Consider the following 22,420-nt stretch of genomic DNA (forward strand, 5'->3'; position numbering starts at 1 on the left):
TCACTCACTGTGGCCAAGCGGAATCGATAATGTTTCAGAAAATATAGGGTGACCATATTTTGGTTTTCAAAAAAGAGGACACTGCGGGCAGGATGGCGGCATGGGGCAGACGGACACCCGCAGTGAGTGGAAGGTTGGGGTTGTGGGGAGGGTTCAAGTAATTGGTGGCACCGTGGCAATGTGTATGGGGTGGGGGTGGGGGGGGTTTCGAATAGTTGACAAATGCGTCCACAACCATGCCACTGTGTTACTGAACTTTAATACATAAACAGCTAGTCTTTAACAAGACAAATAACAAATGCCTTCAAAGCCATTATGGCCAGATAATCTTATTCCTTTCCATTCAACTTTTGGCCCTCAACAATAAAATAAAAACAAACAAATAAAAAAAATAGTTTAGCTTTTAACACCTTTTACATAACACTGTTTCTTTTCATGGCCATAGATTAAAATAAAAAAATAAAAAATCAGTTGCCATAAAAAATCCACTATTTCACTAGACACTTTTCAGTCCTCCTGATGTGTTCTGGTATACTTCCCTGAAGATCGAATCTTTCCCACGCCACCATTCTTCCAATCAAAATACTGAATAAGCAGAGGGAATATTTTAACAGCACCGTGGTTGCTAAGCTTCACACAGAGCTCACCCCCAGAACTGCGTGGGCTACTGAAGTCCTGGTAATGTCCAGGCGGTATAACCTAGCAAAGGTATGTGGAGAAGTCCAGCCTACGTTTGAAAAAATCTCCTGCAAGGAGACCCCACATAATAGGGCCCACAATGCAGCCATGCCCCTCATAGAATGAGCCCTCAGGCCCGAGGGGGCTGTTAACCCCTTTGAATCATATGCCATAGCAATAGCTTCCACAAGCCAATGAGACAGCCGCTGCTTAGAGATGGCTTTCCCTTTGCAGCTCAGACCCCAGGAGACAAAGAGCTGGTTGCTCTTTTTGAAAGCCCAATCCTTGTCATATATGTGTGGAGAATACACACAGGACATAGCATATGCAGCCTTTGATCCTCTTGAGAGAAAGGTGGTGAAAAGCAGCAAGCTCCAACACCTCACATGTGAAAGCTGGGAAGCGCTTTAGGCAAAAAGGCTGGATTGGGTTTAAAAAACCCTATCCATATTAGGGGAGAATATTGCGCACAAGGTATGTACTGAGAGCGCATGGAGGTCACTGTCTCGCTCAGCCGAAGCTAGAGCAAGCAGCAAGACAGCAATTTTAATCTCATTTATTGGATCGAATGGCTGTAGAGACAGAGCCTCCAGCACCAGTGATAGGGATGTGCTTTTAGCAACAGGCAGAGAACAGCGAGTCCCCTTCATAAAACTGCGAATGAGGGTGGTGTAGCCCCACTGCATAGTCTTTGAAACCAACATGACCAAAGCTGCCAGGTAGACCTTAGTGGTTGAAAAGGATTTCCCTTGATCTATAAGATTCTTGTTGTTTCCACTCATAGTTTGGTTGCAGAAGCAATTAATGTCCGAGTTGAACAATCTATGAACACCAGCGTGCCGGCCACTTAGGGGGCTTGTGCAAAGGGGTTAAATATTCACTTGTGAGAGGTATGTTAATGATCAGAAATGCAGGTAATGATGCTTAAAAACACACTCAAGGACCAAGAGTCTATAGGTTACTTATTGCTAACTTTTTGTTCCCATCAGTAGTTTTGAGCCCACTATTGGGGTATATAACTCAAGATAGGTTTAAGCTTTAAAATAGGCCAGATTGTTAAATTGTAGATAGAAGAACCCAACTTGGTATAGATATCCTTTTGGGTGCATATAATCATCAAAAAGGCATTCCCATAAATTCAGACCCATATATGACTTTTTTTAAAAGGGAAATCGAACGTGGCCAGATGGCCTTTTGACACCACCGTCAAAAACGATGATTTTGGTTCCATATGTCAATATTGATATTTTTTTATATTTTGCCTCTATAACTTCTATAGTTTCATAAAATGAACAAATTAGTTTATGGTAGCATCATTTATGATTAAATGCCTCCACGGTTTTAAAATTGACTACTACCATTTAAAAGTCCCTTTAACAGCCATTTTCTCAAAACTGTATATTGCCCATAGGGTATTCAATTTATCTCTACTTTAACAATAGATACAGCTACATCATTTTTACATACTGCTTCTTAAATGTTATAGCTAGGATGTGTCAGAGGCTTTTTTTGATATGTTATGTCATTTTCATTTTATGTGGCATTTTATCAGTAAAAAATAGTTTTAAAAAAAAGGTTTTTTCAGCATGTACATATTGCTTTTGGAATAATTAATTAAAAAAACAATATTTTGACAAAAGCCTCTGACAAGCCCTAACTATTGAGTTATTTATCACATAAAAAAAAATCAATTCAGATTTTATCTGTTGAGCTTAAATATTGAATACGCTTATATGCAAATTAGCACATATTTAATCAGCTAATAGCTCATTTGCATATTTAAAAAATAAAAAAATAAAAAGTCATAGTACAAAAGAACCTTTTTGACAGCAAAAATTAAATACTTCCGCTCTAATATTGATGTTAACGTCGTGCATTATATTCACTTATAACTTATTTTTCCGAGGTAAAATATTTTTTTCCTACCACACAGACAAATATATGAATTTTTTTATTTATTATTTATTTTAGCCAATGTCTGCGCTATCCTCGTTTTACATGTGATTTAGGGACACAACTGGAAAAAAAAAATGCTAGCGACAGCGACCTTTAAAAAAAGAAGCCAAAAGTCGATTATAATAAGCAATTGGAGGAAGGGGGAAGGGCAGCGTGGACAGCAAAATGACAGTTGGCCATATGGCACTTGATATTTGAAAGAAAAAATAATGAATGCAAAGTACAGTGCGTTGCCAAACATGGTGTTCCAAATAAAACATGGGGAGACGGCTGCTTCATGCAGACGTTTACCTCCCTTCAATGGCAGTTTTTCTCCTAATGAATCTTTATGATTGTGGTTGTTTATTGGCTCTCAGAGACACTAAAACACTTTGATTGATGTGAATTGGACCAATAGAAAAACAGAAAAAAAAACTCCACTACTTCCTTATGTTCCGCATACCACGTTAAGGTTGATACAAATACCACAAACTTAGTGTTCAGAAAAGCATGTGTCTGGGTTAAATACAAAAAATCTCTCTGGGCAGGCCAACCAAATAGTCAATGCAAGGGACTGCCTTTGACTGATTATAAATTGTAACATTTCTGAAACTCACTACAGCAAAATATCATCCCTGGCCATGCAAAAAAATATTACATAATGTAGAGTACAGAAAAAGTGGTGTTTTATTGAAGTACTGGTGTGTATCTTTACATATATAGATGTGTATGACAAAGTGTGTTATAATGCTTTTTCATTATGTCATTTGTTCCTATTCTAACATTTGTAATAGAGCTTTGGTGAAAAGTGGATTAATTTAAATGCTTTACAGTGTAATAGACAAAACTATTTGATTAATTTTCAGAGAGGTTTTGGATACGATTCTGGACCCCTAGATATTTTAGATCACCATACTGATGGAAAGCTTGTAATTCCCACTTGAAAACGGTGCAAAAGTGAGTTTCACGAGTCAAAACAGTTGATTAGTAGTAAAATACATGATAATGTGTTGATTTACAGCAATGCATAATTTAGACATTTTGGATAGATTTGGAGACACTGGGAAAACTGCTTACTTTTTGCTTCATAGATCTTTAGAAGTTACGCATATCCACCCTTAGATTTTACGCACTTGTGGTCAAGGAGTTTGTAGGACATGTATAGTTTAACCTGTTTTATATATGAGATCTCTCAGTATTTCATTGCAAACTAAAAAACCAAATTCATTTTTACTTTTTTGCCTAGACAATTGCATTTGTGGCACTTTATTTCTTCCTACAGTATGAATATAAACAAATCTACATTAGTACTGTAAATGGTACAAATGTCCTGCTTCATTTAAGGCATTTTTCAAGTCTCTGTGATGCTCCCAACTGCAGTTATAAAGCTTTAAATAAGGTACCCCGTAAATGGGAAAAGATTGGGCAGATTTGGCATCTGTGCTAAGGGGATATTTTCTGCAATCATAGTTATACTTGTAGAGTTCACTGTCTGTTCCCTCACAGATACTTTGTGAGCTTCATCCTGCAATTCCAGTTCCATGAAAAACTGTGCGAAGCAGCCAAACAAGATGGACCGCTACACAGCTGCGACATCTACCAGTCCAAGGAAGCAGGAATGATCCTTGCGTATGTGCAACTTTCATATACAAAGAATTCATATACAAATGCTGTGGATAAGATGTAGCTGCTTATTTGTGAGTGTGTGTCCACTCTTACAGATACAGGAAATTAAAGAAACTGTTGTCTTAGCTTCCTCTGGGGGTGACATAGCTCAGGAGGTAAGACCGATTGTCTGGCAGTCGGAGGGTTGCCGGTTCAAACCCTGCCCTGGGCGTGTCGAAGTGTCCTTGAGCAAGACACCTAACCCCTAACTGTTCTGGCGAATGAGAGGCATCAATTGTAAAACGCTTTGGATAAAAGCGCTATATAAATGCAGTCCATTTACCATCTCTATTTATACAGGTCCTTGAAACTATATGTATATACAATATTTTTTTACAAAGAATAGTGAATGTAAATGTGTAGTGAATGTTTATATAGGCTAGTACATGTAATCAAAACAAGTTACTTGCCTTGTTTGCGCAGATATAGCTATAAATAGTTATCCTTTGCTCTAACAGTTCTATGCGGTTTTTTTCTGAACTTAATGAGTAAGTGTGAATTAACTCCAATAAATATACATTAGCAAAAATGGTCACAGTGTGTTCCCTTAAAGGTCCAGGAAACTGGATTCAGATTGTGGTTATATTTCCCGAAGTGACTATTGATTGTCTTCTAAAAATTATTTCAAGCTTTTAACCCAATTATAACCATTAAATTGAAATAAACACTATTAGATTATTGTAACCTGTTCAGCAAACAAAGACGTGGGCGTGTATTCTGCGCTCATTAACATTCACATCCGTAAGACACGTCATCTGTAAACCATTCCTCATTGCTAGGTAGGTTTAGAACAGACTGTCCTTTGTAATCTTACACTACCAGACAAAACAAAAAAGTAACATAAACTAAACTTTGCCATCGTATGGTTGAACGTGAAGATCAGTCAATGCGTAATAACTTTGTAACACTGAGCTACTGTACACTAACATTAGATTATATAGCAGTCTCAAATTCCGGACATTACATCCAAATAAAGTCTTTGATTACTCATGTCTAAGCTTGGGTGGCATGGTGGTCCTGGGTGCGGGTCCTGGGTGCAAATCCGGCCCGGAACTTTCTATGTGGAGTTTGCACGTTCTACCCATGTTTGTGTGGGTTTCCTCCGAGTACTCCGGTTTCCTCCCACAGTCCAAAGACATGCAGGTAGGCTAATTGGAGACTCTAAATTTCCCATAGGTATGAGTGTGTGAGTGAATGGTGTGTGTGCCATGCGATGGATTGGCGGCCTCCCTAGGGTGTTCCTGCCTCTCGCTCAATGTACGCTGGAATGGGCTCCAGCAGCCCCCACAACCCTGCCCGGAATAAGCGGGTATAGATAATGGATGGATGGATGGATGTCTAAGCCGGAAAGCTATTTAATTATCACTGGCTAATGGTAGGCCTACTTACCAATCGACTATGTTCTGTGACAAGTTCAGGGCGAAAATTGGTGCTCCAAATACACTGTACAGGTAATTAAATTATTGCAGTGCCCATAGGATCAAGAAATACAGCCCATTTCTTGTAGGTCTCTTCATTTTTGGAAAAAGAAAAAAGCGTATTGCAGAGAAGGGGCATTTTCAACTTAGCTTGCCTTGCCCACACAAAAGTGGCAAGAGCGTCATTTAAATATTGCATATAGAAAGGATTTCACTGGACATAAGTTCGCTAAGTAACTAACGCCCAATTAACCCCATTCACTTAAAACCTAGCCAAGGGGGAAAGCAAGCCAATTTCAGCTCAGGCTTTTAGACTGTTTTTTTGCAAGGATTGGTGAAAAATATTTCTTTGCCATTTGTAAATCCAAAAAAGTATTAAAACAATGCATCAGAAAAGAATAAACTGATTTCAGTTTCCTAGACCTTTAACGGTGACCTGTTGACTGCTTTTATACAGGAAGGTCCTCCAAGCTGGCTCTTCTAAACCTTGGCCAGAGGTGCTCATGGAGGCCCTAGGTACCAACAAGATGGATGCTCGCCCTCTAATGAAGTACTTCCAGCCCATCATAGATTGGCTTGAGGAACAGAACAAAAATGAAACTCTTGGCTGGCCTGACTTTGAGTGGAGGCCTCCACTGCCTGAGGGCTACCCGGAAGATACTGGTAAGAGGAAAGCACAAGTATCCCATCATTCATCAGAATCTTTTTTTAGATGTCGTGATCAATACATGCTTCTGGGGTGAGGAATAGCATTTCAGTGGGAATGACTGGCCAGATAAAGGTATACTATGCAGGATTTCTTAGCCTATGTTTACAATCAAAGAAGTCTACTCCGACATATCAAAGAAGTCTCCTCCTCAATCTTCAACACCACCCACTCAAGCCAAGTAAGTTATTCAACCTAATGTACCTAGCTGGATAGCTATATGTAACGTTAGTACCGTGAAATGAGTGACCGTGAGCAACAGTAAGAAGACAGATTTGATTATAGCTTCATTAATTCCATTATGTTGAATGTATTAGTGATTTTATTGATGGATCTTTAAATTAGAAAATTTCAGTCCCTTGCGAAAGTCCTTATTGTCGTCAGCTTCACGTTTGCAAAAGCTCTGTTACTGTGTGACAGATTGGCTTAGTGACATGTTTAGTGTATAGCCACCAATTACCATTTCTTTCACATATTCTGCAGATCCTTCCAGGATGCAAATTGATGGAGGGAAGGGGGGGGGGGGGGATTTCCCTGCCACTGCTAATGTTGTCCCCTCCTCTGCTTGATGAATTTTTGTGCTTTTACATCCCCCCCTCCCCCCATACTTCTAATGTGTGCTATAACATTTCCTCTTAGACATTTGCTTTTTCTATGCTATTACTCTTGTACTGTTTACTTGTGTGTCTTTTGGACATAAACAATATTTTTAGGTTTGAGACATTTTGTGGGTAAAATTTAAATTAAGTTTTTATGCATAACACATTTTTAAATGTTTGTAATTGTTTATAATACATGGATACAACTCATGCTTAAATAAATAATGTATGACTCATGATTTACTAGATGAATTAATGTATGGCGTATCATGAACTCCTGTAGCTCATATCAAGACACTATCAGTTTGCGTGATTACTTAACACTTAATGGGTCTGTGCATCAGTTTATGAATGTTAACACACAGTTAAGTCATACATAATTAACATTCCATCAAATTAGCTGTGAACCAGTTTAGGGGACAAAAGCTTCTCAGAGCAGTGTATTTGATCAGCCTCTCTGAAAGCAAAACAGTACCTGATTCTTCTCTTCATGCACTAAGTATGAAGCCTGCTGTGAGGGTGTATACTACATCAGTCAATACATTAATTAATGCAGTAGATAATGATGGATCATGCATCCTCCCTCTCTTCCTTCAGATAAAATTTCAGATGAGGAAAAAGCCAAACAGTTCCTGGAACAGTTTAATAGCACTGCAGAGAAGGTGTGGAATGCCTACACTGAGGCATCCTGGGCCTACAACACAAATATCACTGATACCAATAAGGAAATCATGGTAAGGGCTCATTCATATATCTACAAAGTGAGAGTCTCTTTCACATAATGTAATTGCCTCATCTAGATAGAGTAATACTATCTAAGGCTTTTATAGTACGTACAAAATAAAGTGCAATCTTAGCTAGGGGCTCGTTAAATTTCCATTTTGATTTGAGGGGTTCACTTCTTCAGCTCCAGTCTGTTTAAAAATACAAATGGTGTTTGCTTCACAGCTTCAGAAAAGCCTGGAGATGTCCAACCACACAAATGCGTATGGGGTGGAGGCACGAAAATTTGACCCCACGGACTTCCAGGATGCATCAGTAAAGCGAATACTGAAGAAACTCGGTGACATTGAAAGGGCGGTGCTTCCAGAGGAAGAGCTAAAGGAGGTGGGACAGGGATGTATTTGGATCCATACAGCACATAATATTTAACTAAAAAAAATCATATCTGAGGGAAATTGCAGTGATGTTAGGGCATAACTAATCCCCATCTAGTCCTCATCAAGTCCTAACAGTAGATAAGTATAACCTTATGTGACAAATGATACATAAAAGATTTGTATTTTGCCATTATTTATTCAAACAAAGATAAGCTAAAATGCAGAAGTTTTCCGTGTAAATGTAAGTGCACCTCATCATTCAGTAACATGTAGAATGACTACTTCAGCTTAGCAGCAATAACCTGAAGTAATCATTTTCTGTATGCGTTTATCAGTCTCTCACATTGCATCAGAGGAATTCTGGCCCACTCCTCCTTACAGAACTGCTTCAGCTCTAGGGCTGTCAACATGGGCCAAAAATGATGTTTGAATATTCATTAAAAAAACACATATTTTAATATATATTACAATTTAAAATGTTGAATTATATTACATAGAATTTGACCAACTTTAGGGCTGTGTTAAATGGAAGCAAATCCCAGTGCTCCGACATCTAGTATAAAGTCATCCCAGTAGAGTGGAGGTTATTGTAGCAACAAAAGGTCTACCAACTTCATATTAATGCCCATAATTTTGTATGAGATGTTGGATGTCAGATGTCCGCATACTTTTGGCCATGTAGTGTAATTTAATTGAGTTGGATACAATTTTAATCAAAGTAGGGTACAAGCAGTCTGATGTTACATTCATATGACCTAGTCGGTATAATTGTTAAGGGGCAGAATAATTGTGGCAGCAAATGAGAAGCTCTATAATGAGCGTATGGTGTTTTTTTTTTTTTTTTTTTTAGCACATACTAATGTTAATGACAGAAAACACATTTCCAATGGTGATGTGAGACCAGTCATATTCACACTCCGATTATGAAGCCTGGGGCTTTATTTATGAAAAAAGACACAAACACAAAGTGCACAAACATTGACGCACAAGCAGCTTCATAACTTAGCGTAAAGTGAGTTGTTGTAACGTCAAAATCGAGGAAAGCTGCTTCTGTTTGTTACTTAACACCCAGGCAAGCTGGGTGTTAAGCAAATAGCCTACTATACAGATCAATCTGGTGTGTGCTTATTATAAATGCTTGTGACCAGGTGGCTATTTCTTTTCCATCCACTTGGAGCATCAAGAAGATGATGCTATGTCAATGGAGCAAGCAAATTAGTTGAACACATTTAGTATTAAACACTGAACTAATTTAAGTCAAACATGTTGATGAGTACAATTTATTTATTTAACAGATATTAAACACTATTTAAAATCCCTAAGGTCTCCCCAAAAGGACACTACATGTAGATGGTTTTCAACACCGTCTAGTGTCCCTAATCTCCAAATCTAAAGACCTCAGCATGACCTCTCTGGGTACCAACCCCCTCGTTTTCTTTTTAGATTTCTTTAAAAAAGCATGTTGTTTGTTAAAGAAACTTGGAGGCGGAATAATTGTGTAATACATTTATACAGACGGGGACATCATGTTTCCTGGATCACCTAGCAAACAATTCCTGCTAAAACTGACTCAGAACATTTCAATGACAGACAACTGCTTAAAATGTTGGATGATTGGATTTATTGTGAATAAAATTGCCTTATATCTGAAAATTATTTCTGGAACATGTTTTACAAATTTTTATGTAGCTTACTCAAGAACAGTTTTTTATAATTATTGCCCACGAAGGTTGTCGAATTGCTACATTATTTTATCACTCAGTAGAGAACTGAATTGCGCATGTACAAAGCTGAAATGGTTACTGTGTACAAAAAGGTAGCTACTGCATACAAATCATGTGGTAGCAGTGTACAAAAACTTGAGGACCTTGTTATATTTATGATGTGTGCATTAATACTGAATCTCCCATACCTAAAGAAGGATACAGTAAAATTGTTGCACATTTTAATCTTTTTGCTGTGCATGCGTAAGCTGCTTGTGTGTATCACTTATGTCAACCCCTGTTTATAATACTTTTGTTTAAATAGCATTAAGGCACATATTTAGAGATTTTTTTTTAATCTTGATGGACAATTTACAATAAAGTGCCATAAAAGTAAAAAGTATAATTTCTTGGACCTTTTGGAGAGGGACCTAAGATCAGAATATTTGTAACATTATCCTGCCAAAATTCCAGAACTCCCAAAACACTAGCATGGAAAAAGGAATAAGTAAAACTTAACTGTTTAAGCATTTTATGCCAATGTCAGGTTATTTGACAAAAACACCAAATGGTCAACTTGCAAAGAGGCCAGTGCCACTTCATGATTCACTTATTCACTATATTCCCTGCGGGTGGAAGAGACGTGTTCTAATAGCACCAAGGGTGAAGTGGAAGAGTCTGCCCGCCAAGCAGCATAGCAATGATCTGACCTAACAACTTCAGTTTTCATCAGAGGAGGCACTAAAATGCGAGTTTTATTTTTGGTTTAATACAACCCAGGTTGAAAGATAACTGCAATAAACATGGTGCTTTTTTCTCTTTCACATTAGAATATAAATTTTCACGCTTGAATGTCATTTTAAAAATTTGAATAGTATTTGATATCGAACCATTGTTTGACAGCCCTATTCCACTCAGTGACATTTCCCTTTATGCATTCCTTTATGCACAACCCTCTGAAAGTAATGCCAGATCTCAGTGGGGTTGAGGTCTGGCCATTCAGTCACAGATTTACTCATGTACTCATGATTATTTTCTTGTTGCATGATCCGCTTTTAGCCAAGCTTTAGCTGTCAGACAGACATTTTCCTCTAGAATATGCTGGCACAAATCATCACCCCTTCACCGCCATGCTTGATAGTTGAAATAAGAATTTTGTAATAATAATATTATGTGAAAGAAAGCCATACTTGTTCATTCTTTTCCTAATGGTGGCGTCATGAATTTTTAAAATATTAACTGCTTATGAATGCTCAACATGGTGTCAAACCATTAAATTACTTTGGAGGTAGCATTGACCCCCAACTTGCCAGCAATGCTAAGCCTGGTGTAGTGCACAGCTCAAAATTAATGATTGCAATCCTCAAAGTTCATATAGTTTGAAAATCCTGAGTTTATGCCAAAATGTTAAAACTGACTTTTTGTAGTGTGTCAAATCATATCACGGGTTCGTAGGAAACAGGTAGATCATTTTGTGATAAAGGATTTCCAGTTTCACAAAGAAAGTTCAGAATTTAGCATTATCACTCAGACACCCTTCTATTGTTGTCGCTTGTTACTGTTTTCCAAACCAACTTCAAATTTCACCAGCTGGTGCACTCAATTCTTCTCATGTGTATTCACTGCCTTACTTGAGCACAACGCTTGATTTTTGTCATGTGGTTTTACTATGTGGACAGAGGCCTGTAGATAACAAGATGTTACTTGGTGCTTTGCAATTTCTCAGAGCGTCATGCAGTCTGATCTTGGGGTGAATTTGCAGGGACACCCATTCCTGGGTAGACCTGAATGCTCCAGACCAAATTTTTAAATTACCTATACAGATGGTACTACTTCCTGATGATCAACTAATTTTGTGCACTTGAATAGCAGCACCTGGTTTCAGTTACCTTTGTAAGGTAACTATAAAAGCAGTAAGGGTGCCCTTACTTTTTCACATGTTGCTACCACATGCTAGCTTATTTTTTGTGGAATACATAATGACAAGGTAAAATGTGTTATTAGTCACATGAAGTAAGATGTATATACTTGTTATGCCCCAGCTAGGATGGACCAGGACACAACACAAAAGGTAGAACACTTCCTTCCAATTACCAAAACCAACTCCAGAAAACCAGCATTGCCAATATGAGGGATATTTATTTACAACTCAGAGGAAAACGTAGTCATCAGGGTGAGCCAAGGCCAAAAACAGAAACAAAAGACAAGCCACCAGTGCCAAGATTCTAAATAACCTACCAAAAGAAAAGTTTTAGTGAGAATGTCTGAATGTTGGCTTGGGAATTGCAAAGAAGGGATCCAGTCTCTTTTTCGCAGGTCAGTTTTAAATTCTGAGCTGTCATCAGTGAGCCAATCAGCTGCAGATACCTAGCAGCCCATCCCTCGGGGTCCAACCAATCTGGAAGTGACCTGCCAGTTTGGAGCTCTCTGTCACTGCCACACTTCCCAGACATTCAGAGCAAATAAAGAAACGAAAAGACAGAAGGCAGCAATTATCTATTATGACCACTGTAGTAACACTACTGTTAGGACTAGGAGAGGACTTTGATGTGATTTAGGTATGTCCTAATATGTAAAACAATTAAAATTTAGGGTGTACTTTCTTTTTCACATCACTGTATATGCACCAAGTGGATGCTTGTAGTCTAATTTACCATCAGTTGTCCTTGGAAGTACAGGAATGATTAAGAATATTCCATATGGTTATTCATGAAACATGAAAAATATGAACATATCATATCTACTGTGATATTCAGGCCAGAGTGATGGTTTTAATGCCCTCCCTCATTTTTCCCTCAGTACAACAACCTACTGGCCAACATGGAGACCAAGTACAGTGTGGCTGAAGCATGCAGAGAGGATGGAACGTGCCACCCTCTGGATCCCGGTTGGCTCACATAGACAATGTTAATTTCATACTGCCAAACTGGAGAAACAAATTGTTTAACATTTCTAAATTAGTGCAGTAATGTCAGGCATGGTTTTGGTCTTGATCCCTCTTGTGCTCTTGGACAGGCTTCTGATGATAAGAGTATATACAACAACTAGAATATAAAGGTTATGAATAAACTTTATTGTGGTTGCTTCAGCAGTTGTTTAGCTGTTGCCTGATGAAGAAGTTAGTTTTCCTTAAAGCCTAGACAGCATATTCCCAAATGTTATACATAGATATAGATTGGAAGGGGTATTTTTTAATGGCTAATACAAGTAAAGATAGTCTCGTTGTTTCACCATACATGTAATTGCAATATTGTCATTTGCTGAAAATAACAAGTATCAAAATTGGAGAATTGTTCATAGGAAGGCATATTGCTATTTAACTTTAATTTTAAAATATACAAAAGGTAACCACATGAGGGAGCCAGCTGCCTACAAATAGGCCAAACATGCATTAGAGGACTACACAATGAAATAGCTAAAAATGGTTAAATATGCTGGGAAGAAAGCGTTTTTATCCTGCAAATATCTTTATCGTTGCAACACGTTACAATTAGGGAAGCATTTTGCAGTTAAGGGTGCGGTATTTGATTTTGAAAAGATTAACATAGTGTAGTTACTGTATAGATAACAATGGCACAGCCATCGCTAAATGCAAATTTTTTAATTTTCAATTGAAGACCTGGTTTTATAAATGTATGATGCCTGTTATTGTTAGATTAACACTTTTATTTGGTTGTTATGAATTGAAAGCTCGATGGCTTGCTTCACAGGCGCATAATGGTGTCTTTTCTATTTTCGCTATGTGTCCTATTGGCTGAAATAGAATCACATGTACCATAGGTCAATGTTTGCCATTGTTGCAATTTACTTTTTGTTCCCCATTCATTCTCTGTGAGAATTATTTCTGAAAAAACTTATTAAATATTTGGAATATTTGGTTCAAAAGGTTTTGAACAAGCACACTGCTCTGAACCAAGCTGAATATCATGAAGTTGAAATGGCATGTCTAGCTTAAAAGCTGTAGGAGAAGTAGCGTGCAGAAATTCAGGGAGAAAGAAAATAAAAATAAGAAAAAGAATAAGTTTGCTGAAGCAGCCACACTAATAAGTATGCAAGAGAACAGGCACTGGGTTGCTGAAGCAACTGCACTTACAGCATGTTCCCTCATTTTAATTTCCAGCATCATTCGCTAGGCAATACATCTCTCCTCTTATGAGTTTTACATTAAGCTTTGCACATTTCATTCCACTGAGTCCCATAAGTGTTATGAAAATCTCCACATTTAAGCTCTGTTGTAATTATATATGCATGTAAAATGACAACTGCAGTGAAAACTATTAACCCCATGTTACCCTTTAACCAAGCCCTTATAAGACTTACACCTATACATCAATGTCCTTCTGTTGTTTTGCAGATCTCAATGAGATCATGGCTCGGTCCAGGGACTATGATGAGCTGCTATTTGCCTGGGAGGGCTGGCGCAATGCATCTGGCAGGATTCTCCGAGATGATTACAAGAAATATGTGCAGCTTGCCAACAAGGCTGCCCGGCTTAATGGTAAAAAAGCTTACAAATAAGCCCTGGAGTAAATTTCAAATGAAAGGCCTGCAGAAATCACAAATACCTTGATTGAAGTTTTGCATTCTATATAATTTCCATTGTGAAGTCCATCAACTTTATTTGGCTACACCAACCTGCTGCACTGACCAGTATTTTGTAGCAATTTCTATACATTTGAGTTCTTCCCAATTCAAATATATGTATATATTTGTAGCCAAATAAAACGTCTACAAAATTCTGGAGGTTTTTCAAATTACCTCAGCTAAACCCGCCATTTCAGCACGGGTGTTGGGGAGCCTTGAGCAATAGCCTGCAGTGGTTGACAAGAGGCACAAGGAGACGCAGTGTCCATGTAAGCAGCTTTTGTAAAGGCTGTAAAGGCTGTTTACATTCTCATTTTAGTCAAAAATGATTTCATGACTGTTAATGGAGCTAAGAACTAAGAACAGCAAGCAACCGAAATACAATAAGGACAACTAATTAGAAAGAGTCTACATACATCATGGTTGCAGATGTCACAAATAGCCATTTAAAAACTCTGTTAAAGATTCCCTTTAGAATTTTACTTTGGATGTTGTAGCCTACAGTATAGGCCTATATTTGCACATTGCAGGTACAAGTGAGAATTGCTGAGAAACATTTATGACTTCTGACATCCTAAAATTTCAACAGTTTAATGAATATAACCTACCTGTAGGATTATTGCTTGTGATAAATTTGGCAGAGAATGATTGCATGTTTATGGCAACTGCTGAAATTTTACACAAATGAAGTCAAGGAGAATTTGACCATTGAATTCCATACAGTAACCTGCAGTTGAGGCATACACCTAGGCTAAAGATATTCAAACTCAGTTTTTCAGAACTCCGCACATTTCATGTTACCATCATTTATTTTTTTTTTTTTTTTGGCAAGTCAATTAGGGCATCTACTTTGTAGACATCAGAGGTCATTTTAAAACAATCTATTAGATAGAGACAGATTTATTTATTCAGATTTAATTCACTATATCAGATTTTCAGTGGGTCAAAAGTTTACATACACTTTGTTTGTATTTGGTGGTAATGGCTTAGCTTGAATCAAACGCTAAGGGTAGCCTTCCACAAGCTTATCACGATACTATGCCCGAATTTCTGCCCATTCCTCCTGATAGAACTGGTGTAACTCAGTCAGGTTTGTGGGCCTCCTTGCTGGGACGTGTATTTGCAGATGAGACTGCAGGGAGGGGGTGCTTGTTAAATGAACGACCAGAGCGACAATGGTGGCACTGCAAAACTCCGTATTCGGCATAGTTGTCGTGTATCCTCTAATAATGAAACTAAAACAAAGCGTTTCTGTTTTCAGCTCATACTTTGTTTACAGGAGCAATGAATGTCTGAGTTGAACAATCTAGGCATGCCAGCATGCCGACCACTAGGGGGTGTGCGCTAAGTGGTTAAGCCATTTTGTTACAACTTTGGAGGTATGCTTAGGATCAGTGTCCTGCTGGAATACCCAAGCGGCCAAAACCAGACTTCGTTTTTGAAGCTCATTTCCTGGTCTTGTTGTTCCTGGTTGCTCACTAGCGCCACTACGGTTGGCTCTAGTATAGGTGTTTTCATATCCAGTTTCCATATAAGTCTACGGTACAAATGCGGTCAAAATACAAAGTCAATAATTTTTTCTCATGAGAACAAATATGTGTATTTTATTCGTCTTATGACTGTCCATGGGTCGATTTCATGATTTATTGTGTCATTTGGGCACTGTTATAATATTTGTTGTGGACCAATGAGGTACAGTTTGCGTCACTTCCTGATTACTGCGGAGGACTAAGCTACAGTAAGGGCTACAGTCTATGGTCACTGGGGTGGGAGGTGGCACCTCTTGGCCTTGACATTGCGGCTCCGACCACGGTCCACCTGTGCGAAGTCAGAAAATGCAGGCATCCCATTTCGTAGTGATTTCATTATGGCGTGTGCTATTTACAGCTGCACTAGACGACCATAAAATAATCCCCTGAAGTTTTTCGGTAGCTGAGTCATTTTTACTATTTCCTTTAGCCTACTTAACCAAATAATTAGTTGGCAGAAAGCGTAATCAGCTTGCTATATTTGGTAGTCCAGTAGCCTATGCTAAAACAGTTTGCAACTTCGGCTACCAAGCCATTTGACTAGCTAGCTAACCCTAAGCTGCAAATATTCAATCTGTCAAGGCTTGTCAGTCGTGTACATTCCGTAAATGTCTACCTGGGCCATGCTTCATGCATGTGACAAAGCTACTATAATCCTGATTTTGGGATAAACACTGCTAAATTTTCAGTTTCACGAAGGGAATTAAGAGTCTTAAGGTTTATTTGCTGGATAATATACAACACACGATTCAAATCACACACAGAATTTAACGAAATTAACCATCTTTGTAAGACTGGCATTTAGAAAGGAACATGTTCTTAGCATTTAGGAGACTGACAAGAGTATTTAAGACAGTGGTTCTCAGAATCGGTCCTGGGGGCTCCTTGCGTATATTGGCTTTTCTCCGTTGGTTTTGATGATCTACAAGAAAAAAAAAAAAAAAAGCCTAATAATAATTAGAAATTCAATGTACATTATTTTTGTCTTCATGCACCAGGTGGAAAACTTGCTGTACAAAGTGACAATTGATGACAATTGTCATGTTGCTTGTGTCTTTTAAGACCATCATTCATGTTGGCAATCTGATCAGATGAATCGGCCAATTTCTGAAATTCTGACGTTTAGACCACACAGACCATCGATGTTCAAATTAATTTTGCAGGTCCTTTTTGAGTGACAGGATTCAGTTGGCCATAGGACAGCAAGATGGAAGGATTCTCTAGTTGCCCAGACTTGTTGGAGCTCTGGTAACCTAGCTTGTGGAAACAACATAGTAGAAACATCTGCTTGCATTTTCAGAATATATCACGTTTTTTTTATTTTATTATTTTTTTTACAAAAGCAGGTAACATTTTTCTGAGTAAACGAGCAACTAACAGCAAACAAACATCAGCAATGGAAGCTTGTACATTTTACAGTATATGCTTGCTAGTTTTACATCCTTGAGTGGCATTTTGAGAAACTGTGACTACATGATGGGCCTGAGTGGTTAGGTAATTTTGTGACTCACCATGCACCTAAGTGGGAGGAGAGCCAGTGCTGGGGGTGTGTCAGTGAATATCACATGACATGCAATTTTGGCAGCTCATTGGAATTTTCGGGACATTTTGGTCTGTCATTTGCACCATTCGCCACCCACCTGCCCAGAACACGTCTATGGCTTATGGCACAGGACATTGTCTGGCAGATTCGGGGGTTTACCATGTAATGTGCGCATATTTCACAGTCTATTTAAAAGGGAATCAACAGTTCTCATGGATCTTATGTTGCCAAATTTGACTTCAATATAAATCCCAGGAGTAGGAAAAATGCATTTATTGTTCATTATCTGGTAGGCACGGTGGTTCTCCATGTGGGTTTCCTCCCACAGTCCAAAAACATGCAGGGAGGCAGGCTAATTGGAGATGCTAAATTTCCCACAAGTATGAGTGTTTGGGTGAATGGGGAGTGAATGGTGTGCATGCTGTACAATAGATTGGCGGCCTGCCCAGGGTGTATTCCTGCCTCTCGCCCAATGCATGCTGGGATAGGCTCCAGCACCCCTTGTGATAGATAATGGATAGATGTTCGTTGTCTTTTTTCTTTTTTATATTTTTAATTCCTGTACTTATTTCAATTTTTAATTGCTTATGGCTGTTCTTATACTGAACTGTAGTCCTGTATTTCATTCTTTTTCTTAAACCCTTCTGTAATGAGAAGAATGACAATAAATGGAACTTGAACAATCTTTTAATTCTAATATCAACAAAGCAAAAACAAAAATGTAGAAATGATTAGCATGAACTCATTACAAATCCCAATATGTATTCGTTTATCTAGTATCTTACTGGTGGAAATTTTAAAAACTGCTTGAACATGTATTGCCTTGTCCAGTATTTTTTTTAACAGAAAATAACAATTTTTTGGCATGATTATTTCAAATGACTGATGTCACAGAACGTCATTTTTTGTACTTGGAGTACATCTACACTGTTGAGCAGTCAAACAAACTGACAAGGATGGGAATTTTGATTGTCACACTTTGTTTCTCCCAGCGTTTGGGAATGCCAGTCAACCACTCTTACGCTCTTGTCTATAAAATGACAAATATAATCCGTGACATCTGAAAAAATCCATGAAAAACTATAGGTGGAGGGCCCCCCCTGTAATCCTGCAATTCAGTAGACATTTTATAAGGCTACAACTGTATACATGCACAATTAACACACTTTGTAACACATTAGTGTCTCCAACTGGTCATAAACTTCTCTACGTGTCATTTTCTCTTGCAGGCCATGCTGACAATGGAGCCTTTTGGCGCTCTCTGTATGAGACTCCCACATTTGAACAAGATCTGGAAAAACTCTGGAAGGAGCTTGAGCCCCTCTACCTTGATTTGCATGCTTATGTTCGTAGAGCTCTCTACAAGAAATATGGACCCAGCCGTATCAACCTGAAGGGGCCAATCCCTGCTCACCTTTTGGGTGAGGGCAGTCAATTTAGATATAAATGCATTTAAATGGACAGACACGACTTATGCCTAGATACTCAACATACCCATTGATATTCTATAATTACTTGTAAATGTCCTTTGGGATGCAACATGTAACATTTTATCATCAGTCAGCATGACAAATTAAAGTTGAATAACACTTGTGATTGAATTTACTTCTGGGAAAAAGGAAAGTGCCTGTCAAAGCACAGACTACATACCAGCAAATCGCCTGCTTGGCAATGTCAGGTTAAAGCAATGCCAATGTTACTTTGTGGTTATTTTCCTTACAGGTAACATGTGGGCCCAGACCTGGTCAGGTATAATGGACCTTGTTGTCCCATTCCCTGATGCCACACAGGTAGATGCCACTCCAGCCATGATAGCCAAGGTAACACCCCATTAGTTCTATGATGCTGTGTGGGTGATATGACTGTAATTATGACCTTGAGGTCACAGGAATGTGTATTATCTCTTTAGGGATGGGATGCCACAAAAATGTTTCAGACATCAGATGACTTCTTCACTTCCTTGGGTCTATTACCCATGCCCCCTGAATTTTGGAGCAAGTCTATGCTGGAGAAGCCAAATGATGGGCGCAAGGTGGTATGCCACGCCTCAGCCTGGGACTTCTACAATCGCAAGGACTTCAGGTACAGGAGTCCACCCTGCCCGCAACATTATTGTGTTCTGGTAACTCCTTGTTCTACAAACAGAACATTTCTACAGAAACCATATGGCCTTATACCATTCTCTTGTTAAACTGCAAGAAGTAAGTACTTGTTGGCTCTGACGAACTTGGATAGGAGGCCTCCAGGGAAAACTAAGCACCAGATTTTGAAGGATAATGACTGTTTTTCTGGTATGAAAGTTGTTGCTACAAGGTCGCGATATCTAAGTTTGATTTACTAAATTGTAAAATTTCTATTAGGATGTAAATTGCAATGATTATGTCACTCTGCAACTTTCCTTTTGACGCACAATAAAATTTGTGCATATGTATACCGGAAGTGCACAAAATGAATGCGCTAAAACAGTGCAGATTGTGTAAATTAGACTCATTAAGTATTCCACGGAATTTAAAAAAGCATGCATTAATTGCAACTCTCCTCTTTACGTGAAAATTTTTTGAACGCCTGAAAGCAGGCAGCTATTTGTCTGCCCTGATGTAGCAATAGCTCAGACTCTAAAAGGTGTGATACAGTAAGGGGATCTCTCTCCCAAACATGGCAGCAATCATCAGAGCCAGGAGAAGACCCAGAGGACAAAAGTAAAACAGAAGACAAGAGAGGGTCTTTTGTCCAACAATTACTCTTTCAGTTAACAGAAGCAATACAGGTTAAACAGCCACTCAATAATCATGCTGCTGGAGGATATAAAAGAACAACTTGAGTCATGTACCCAATGGTATAATTCTCTGCCGGCTATAGTGAAGTTGAAGTTGCTCTCAACTTTGCATTCCCTTGCAACCAAACTCTGAGTGGAAAAAACAAATTCTGTGTTCTAGCTTTATTAGTTGATGATATGTAACAACAGCACCAAATACATCTCTCCACCATTGTTGTGTAGTTTGTCTATTTAAGAACTACTCCCCGCCCAGTCTGAAATGCAAATAGCGTAACACATTGGGCAATAGCATCTATCTGGGAGTTCATAAAAATATTCTTTCACCCCCGAAAATTTATATTCCTTCATAGTAACAAGATAAATCTAACAATAGCCAAAACGTATGCCAATACAGCGGCAAAAATCGCTGCCCACTGAATAGTGAAATAACGAGTAATTTTAGTGTAATTATACCACATTATTCTACTATCAATATACAATCTTAATAAGAGCGTAACTTCTGGGGCTATTACAAAACAGGCCAAATAACCCCCCCAATAATATAGCATGATAATGAGAAAAATAATTATATAATATAATAAAGATGGGGATTTCATGATGTGATTGAGATATAGTCTACCGATCAGTAAGGCTATATGCATTCATCATAGAAATTTTAGATGGTAACCTGTCAACCTTAAAATAGCCTATACTGTGTTATTTGTATAGGCCTACGTATTTTAACAGTAGCCTATTTCCAAATGCTGGGAGAAACAAGTGTGACAATGTAGGCCTATATTGATTCTAGAATGCTCTGAGATCAAGATTCTTGTCCTTGTCAATTGCAAACAGATATTTGACTGCCACTGTCAGCAGTGTTGCCTAGTACAGTGATTCTCAACCTTGGTCCTGAGGGCCCACTGTGTATGCTGGTTTTCGTTCCAGCCACAATTGCAATCCCGGAATTGTAACAAGCTATTATTTTTCCTCAATTAGGTGCTTCTCATGTCAGAGGGATTATTTGCCCACTTAAGCCACCTTGGTCAGAAATAGCTGTGCAAGCCATAAAGAATAGAAGTCCCATATTCACATTGTGCTGTATTGTAGACGATAACGTAAAGAGGTTAAAAAAACTTTTAAACTAATCAAAATAAAGACTGAGGCAAATCAACAGGTTCCTAATTGGGTAAAGTGAGGACATCTGGCCACTAAATCTAATCATTTGATAGAACGAAGAATTCAAAAACAAAGAAAATGATAACGAGTCAAACCTGTATTGTGCTAATTTAAGTTTAAGTTTAAGGGAAATATTATGCACTTAAAGTAATAATCTCGAAGATTTTCATTAAAATAAATGTCTTTTAAGTCACTATCTATCGCTGCATTGGGTAACACAATGGTGATTAAGCCTATTTTTATATTAATTTATACTATTATTATTATTATCATAATTCATGATAAAAAAACTTGGTGTCTGTGGCGACATTCCCGGGAAAAAATCACAAGGGGCGCACAGTTGGTGACGCGTTTTTCATCACCCATCAGTGGTTGGTCCGCCAGAGAGGGTAGGCGGAACTAACGCAACAGGCTCGCTCTTCAACTCACTTGTGTGTGAGCGGCGTACTGTTTTTTTCCGGTGTCTACATGCGTTACAATAACAGAGAAAGGGGGGGTTGGGGGAGTTATGGAACCCTAAAAAGGTTTTGTGTAACATGAGAGATCATATTATTTGTTGATGTAGATTTCGTATTACATTTAATGACAATGTAACTTTACTAAATTACATAGCTATTTGCACAGCTAACGCTAGCTACCGGACCATGTCAAGAAAGACAACATTAGTTTAGACTTTGCGCACAGTATCCATCTCTCATATCAGGTAACGTTGCGTTAGCTAGCTAGCTAATGTAATTAACACAATCTAATGTCGGCTAACAATTAGAAAAAAACGCTAGCTAACGCTACCGACCAGTACCGACCTCGCAAACCGTCTCTCGAATGCAATGCTACCTTGTTGCAACGTTGCAGTGTAGCTAACTAAAGGCCAGTTCAGATCAATGATTCGCAACGAGACTGGGTGCAACTTGCAAAATTCCAAGACGTCTCATTGTAAATGTTCTAAAACTGCACTTGGCGATTTGACAAGGACGGTCTTTTAAAACCTCAGGGCAGGCAACGGCTCTGCAACTAACCAGTTCACACCGC

General features: G+C 38.4%; 1 protein-coding gene across 2 annotated transcripts in view; it reads left to right on the top strand.

Moving 5' to 3' along the window:
- Positions 1-22,420, top strand: part of LOC135247692 (angiotensin-converting enzyme-like) — a 108,167-nt gene that overhangs the window by 73,924 nt on the left and 11,823 nt on the right. For both annotated transcript variants that reach the window (XM_064321440.1, XM_064321441.1), the window contains 9 exons: positions 4,120-4,242; positions 6,154-6,359; positions 7,599-7,735; positions 7,950-8,108; positions 12,604-12,691; positions 14,159-14,302; positions 18,690-18,881; positions 19,183-19,280; positions 19,370-19,542. In XM_064321440.1, coding sequence (XP_064177510.1) covers positions 4,120-4,242; positions 6,154-6,359; positions 7,599-7,735; positions 7,950-8,108; positions 12,604-12,691; positions 14,159-14,302; positions 18,690-18,881; positions 19,183-19,280; positions 19,370-19,542 — 1,320 coding nt within the window. The remainder of the gene's footprint in view (positions 1-4,119; positions 4,243-6,153; positions 6,360-7,598; positions 7,736-7,949; positions 8,109-12,603; positions 12,692-14,158; positions 14,303-18,689; positions 18,882-19,182; positions 19,281-19,369; positions 19,543-22,420) is intronic.

This window comes from Anguilla rostrata, chromosome 2, assembly GCF_018555375.3.
Source record: "Anguilla rostrata isolate EN2019 chromosome 2, ASM1855537v3, whole genome shotgun sequence".
Lineage (NCBI taxonomy): Eukaryota > Metazoa > Chordata > Actinopteri > Anguilliformes > Anguillidae > Anguilla > Anguilla rostrata.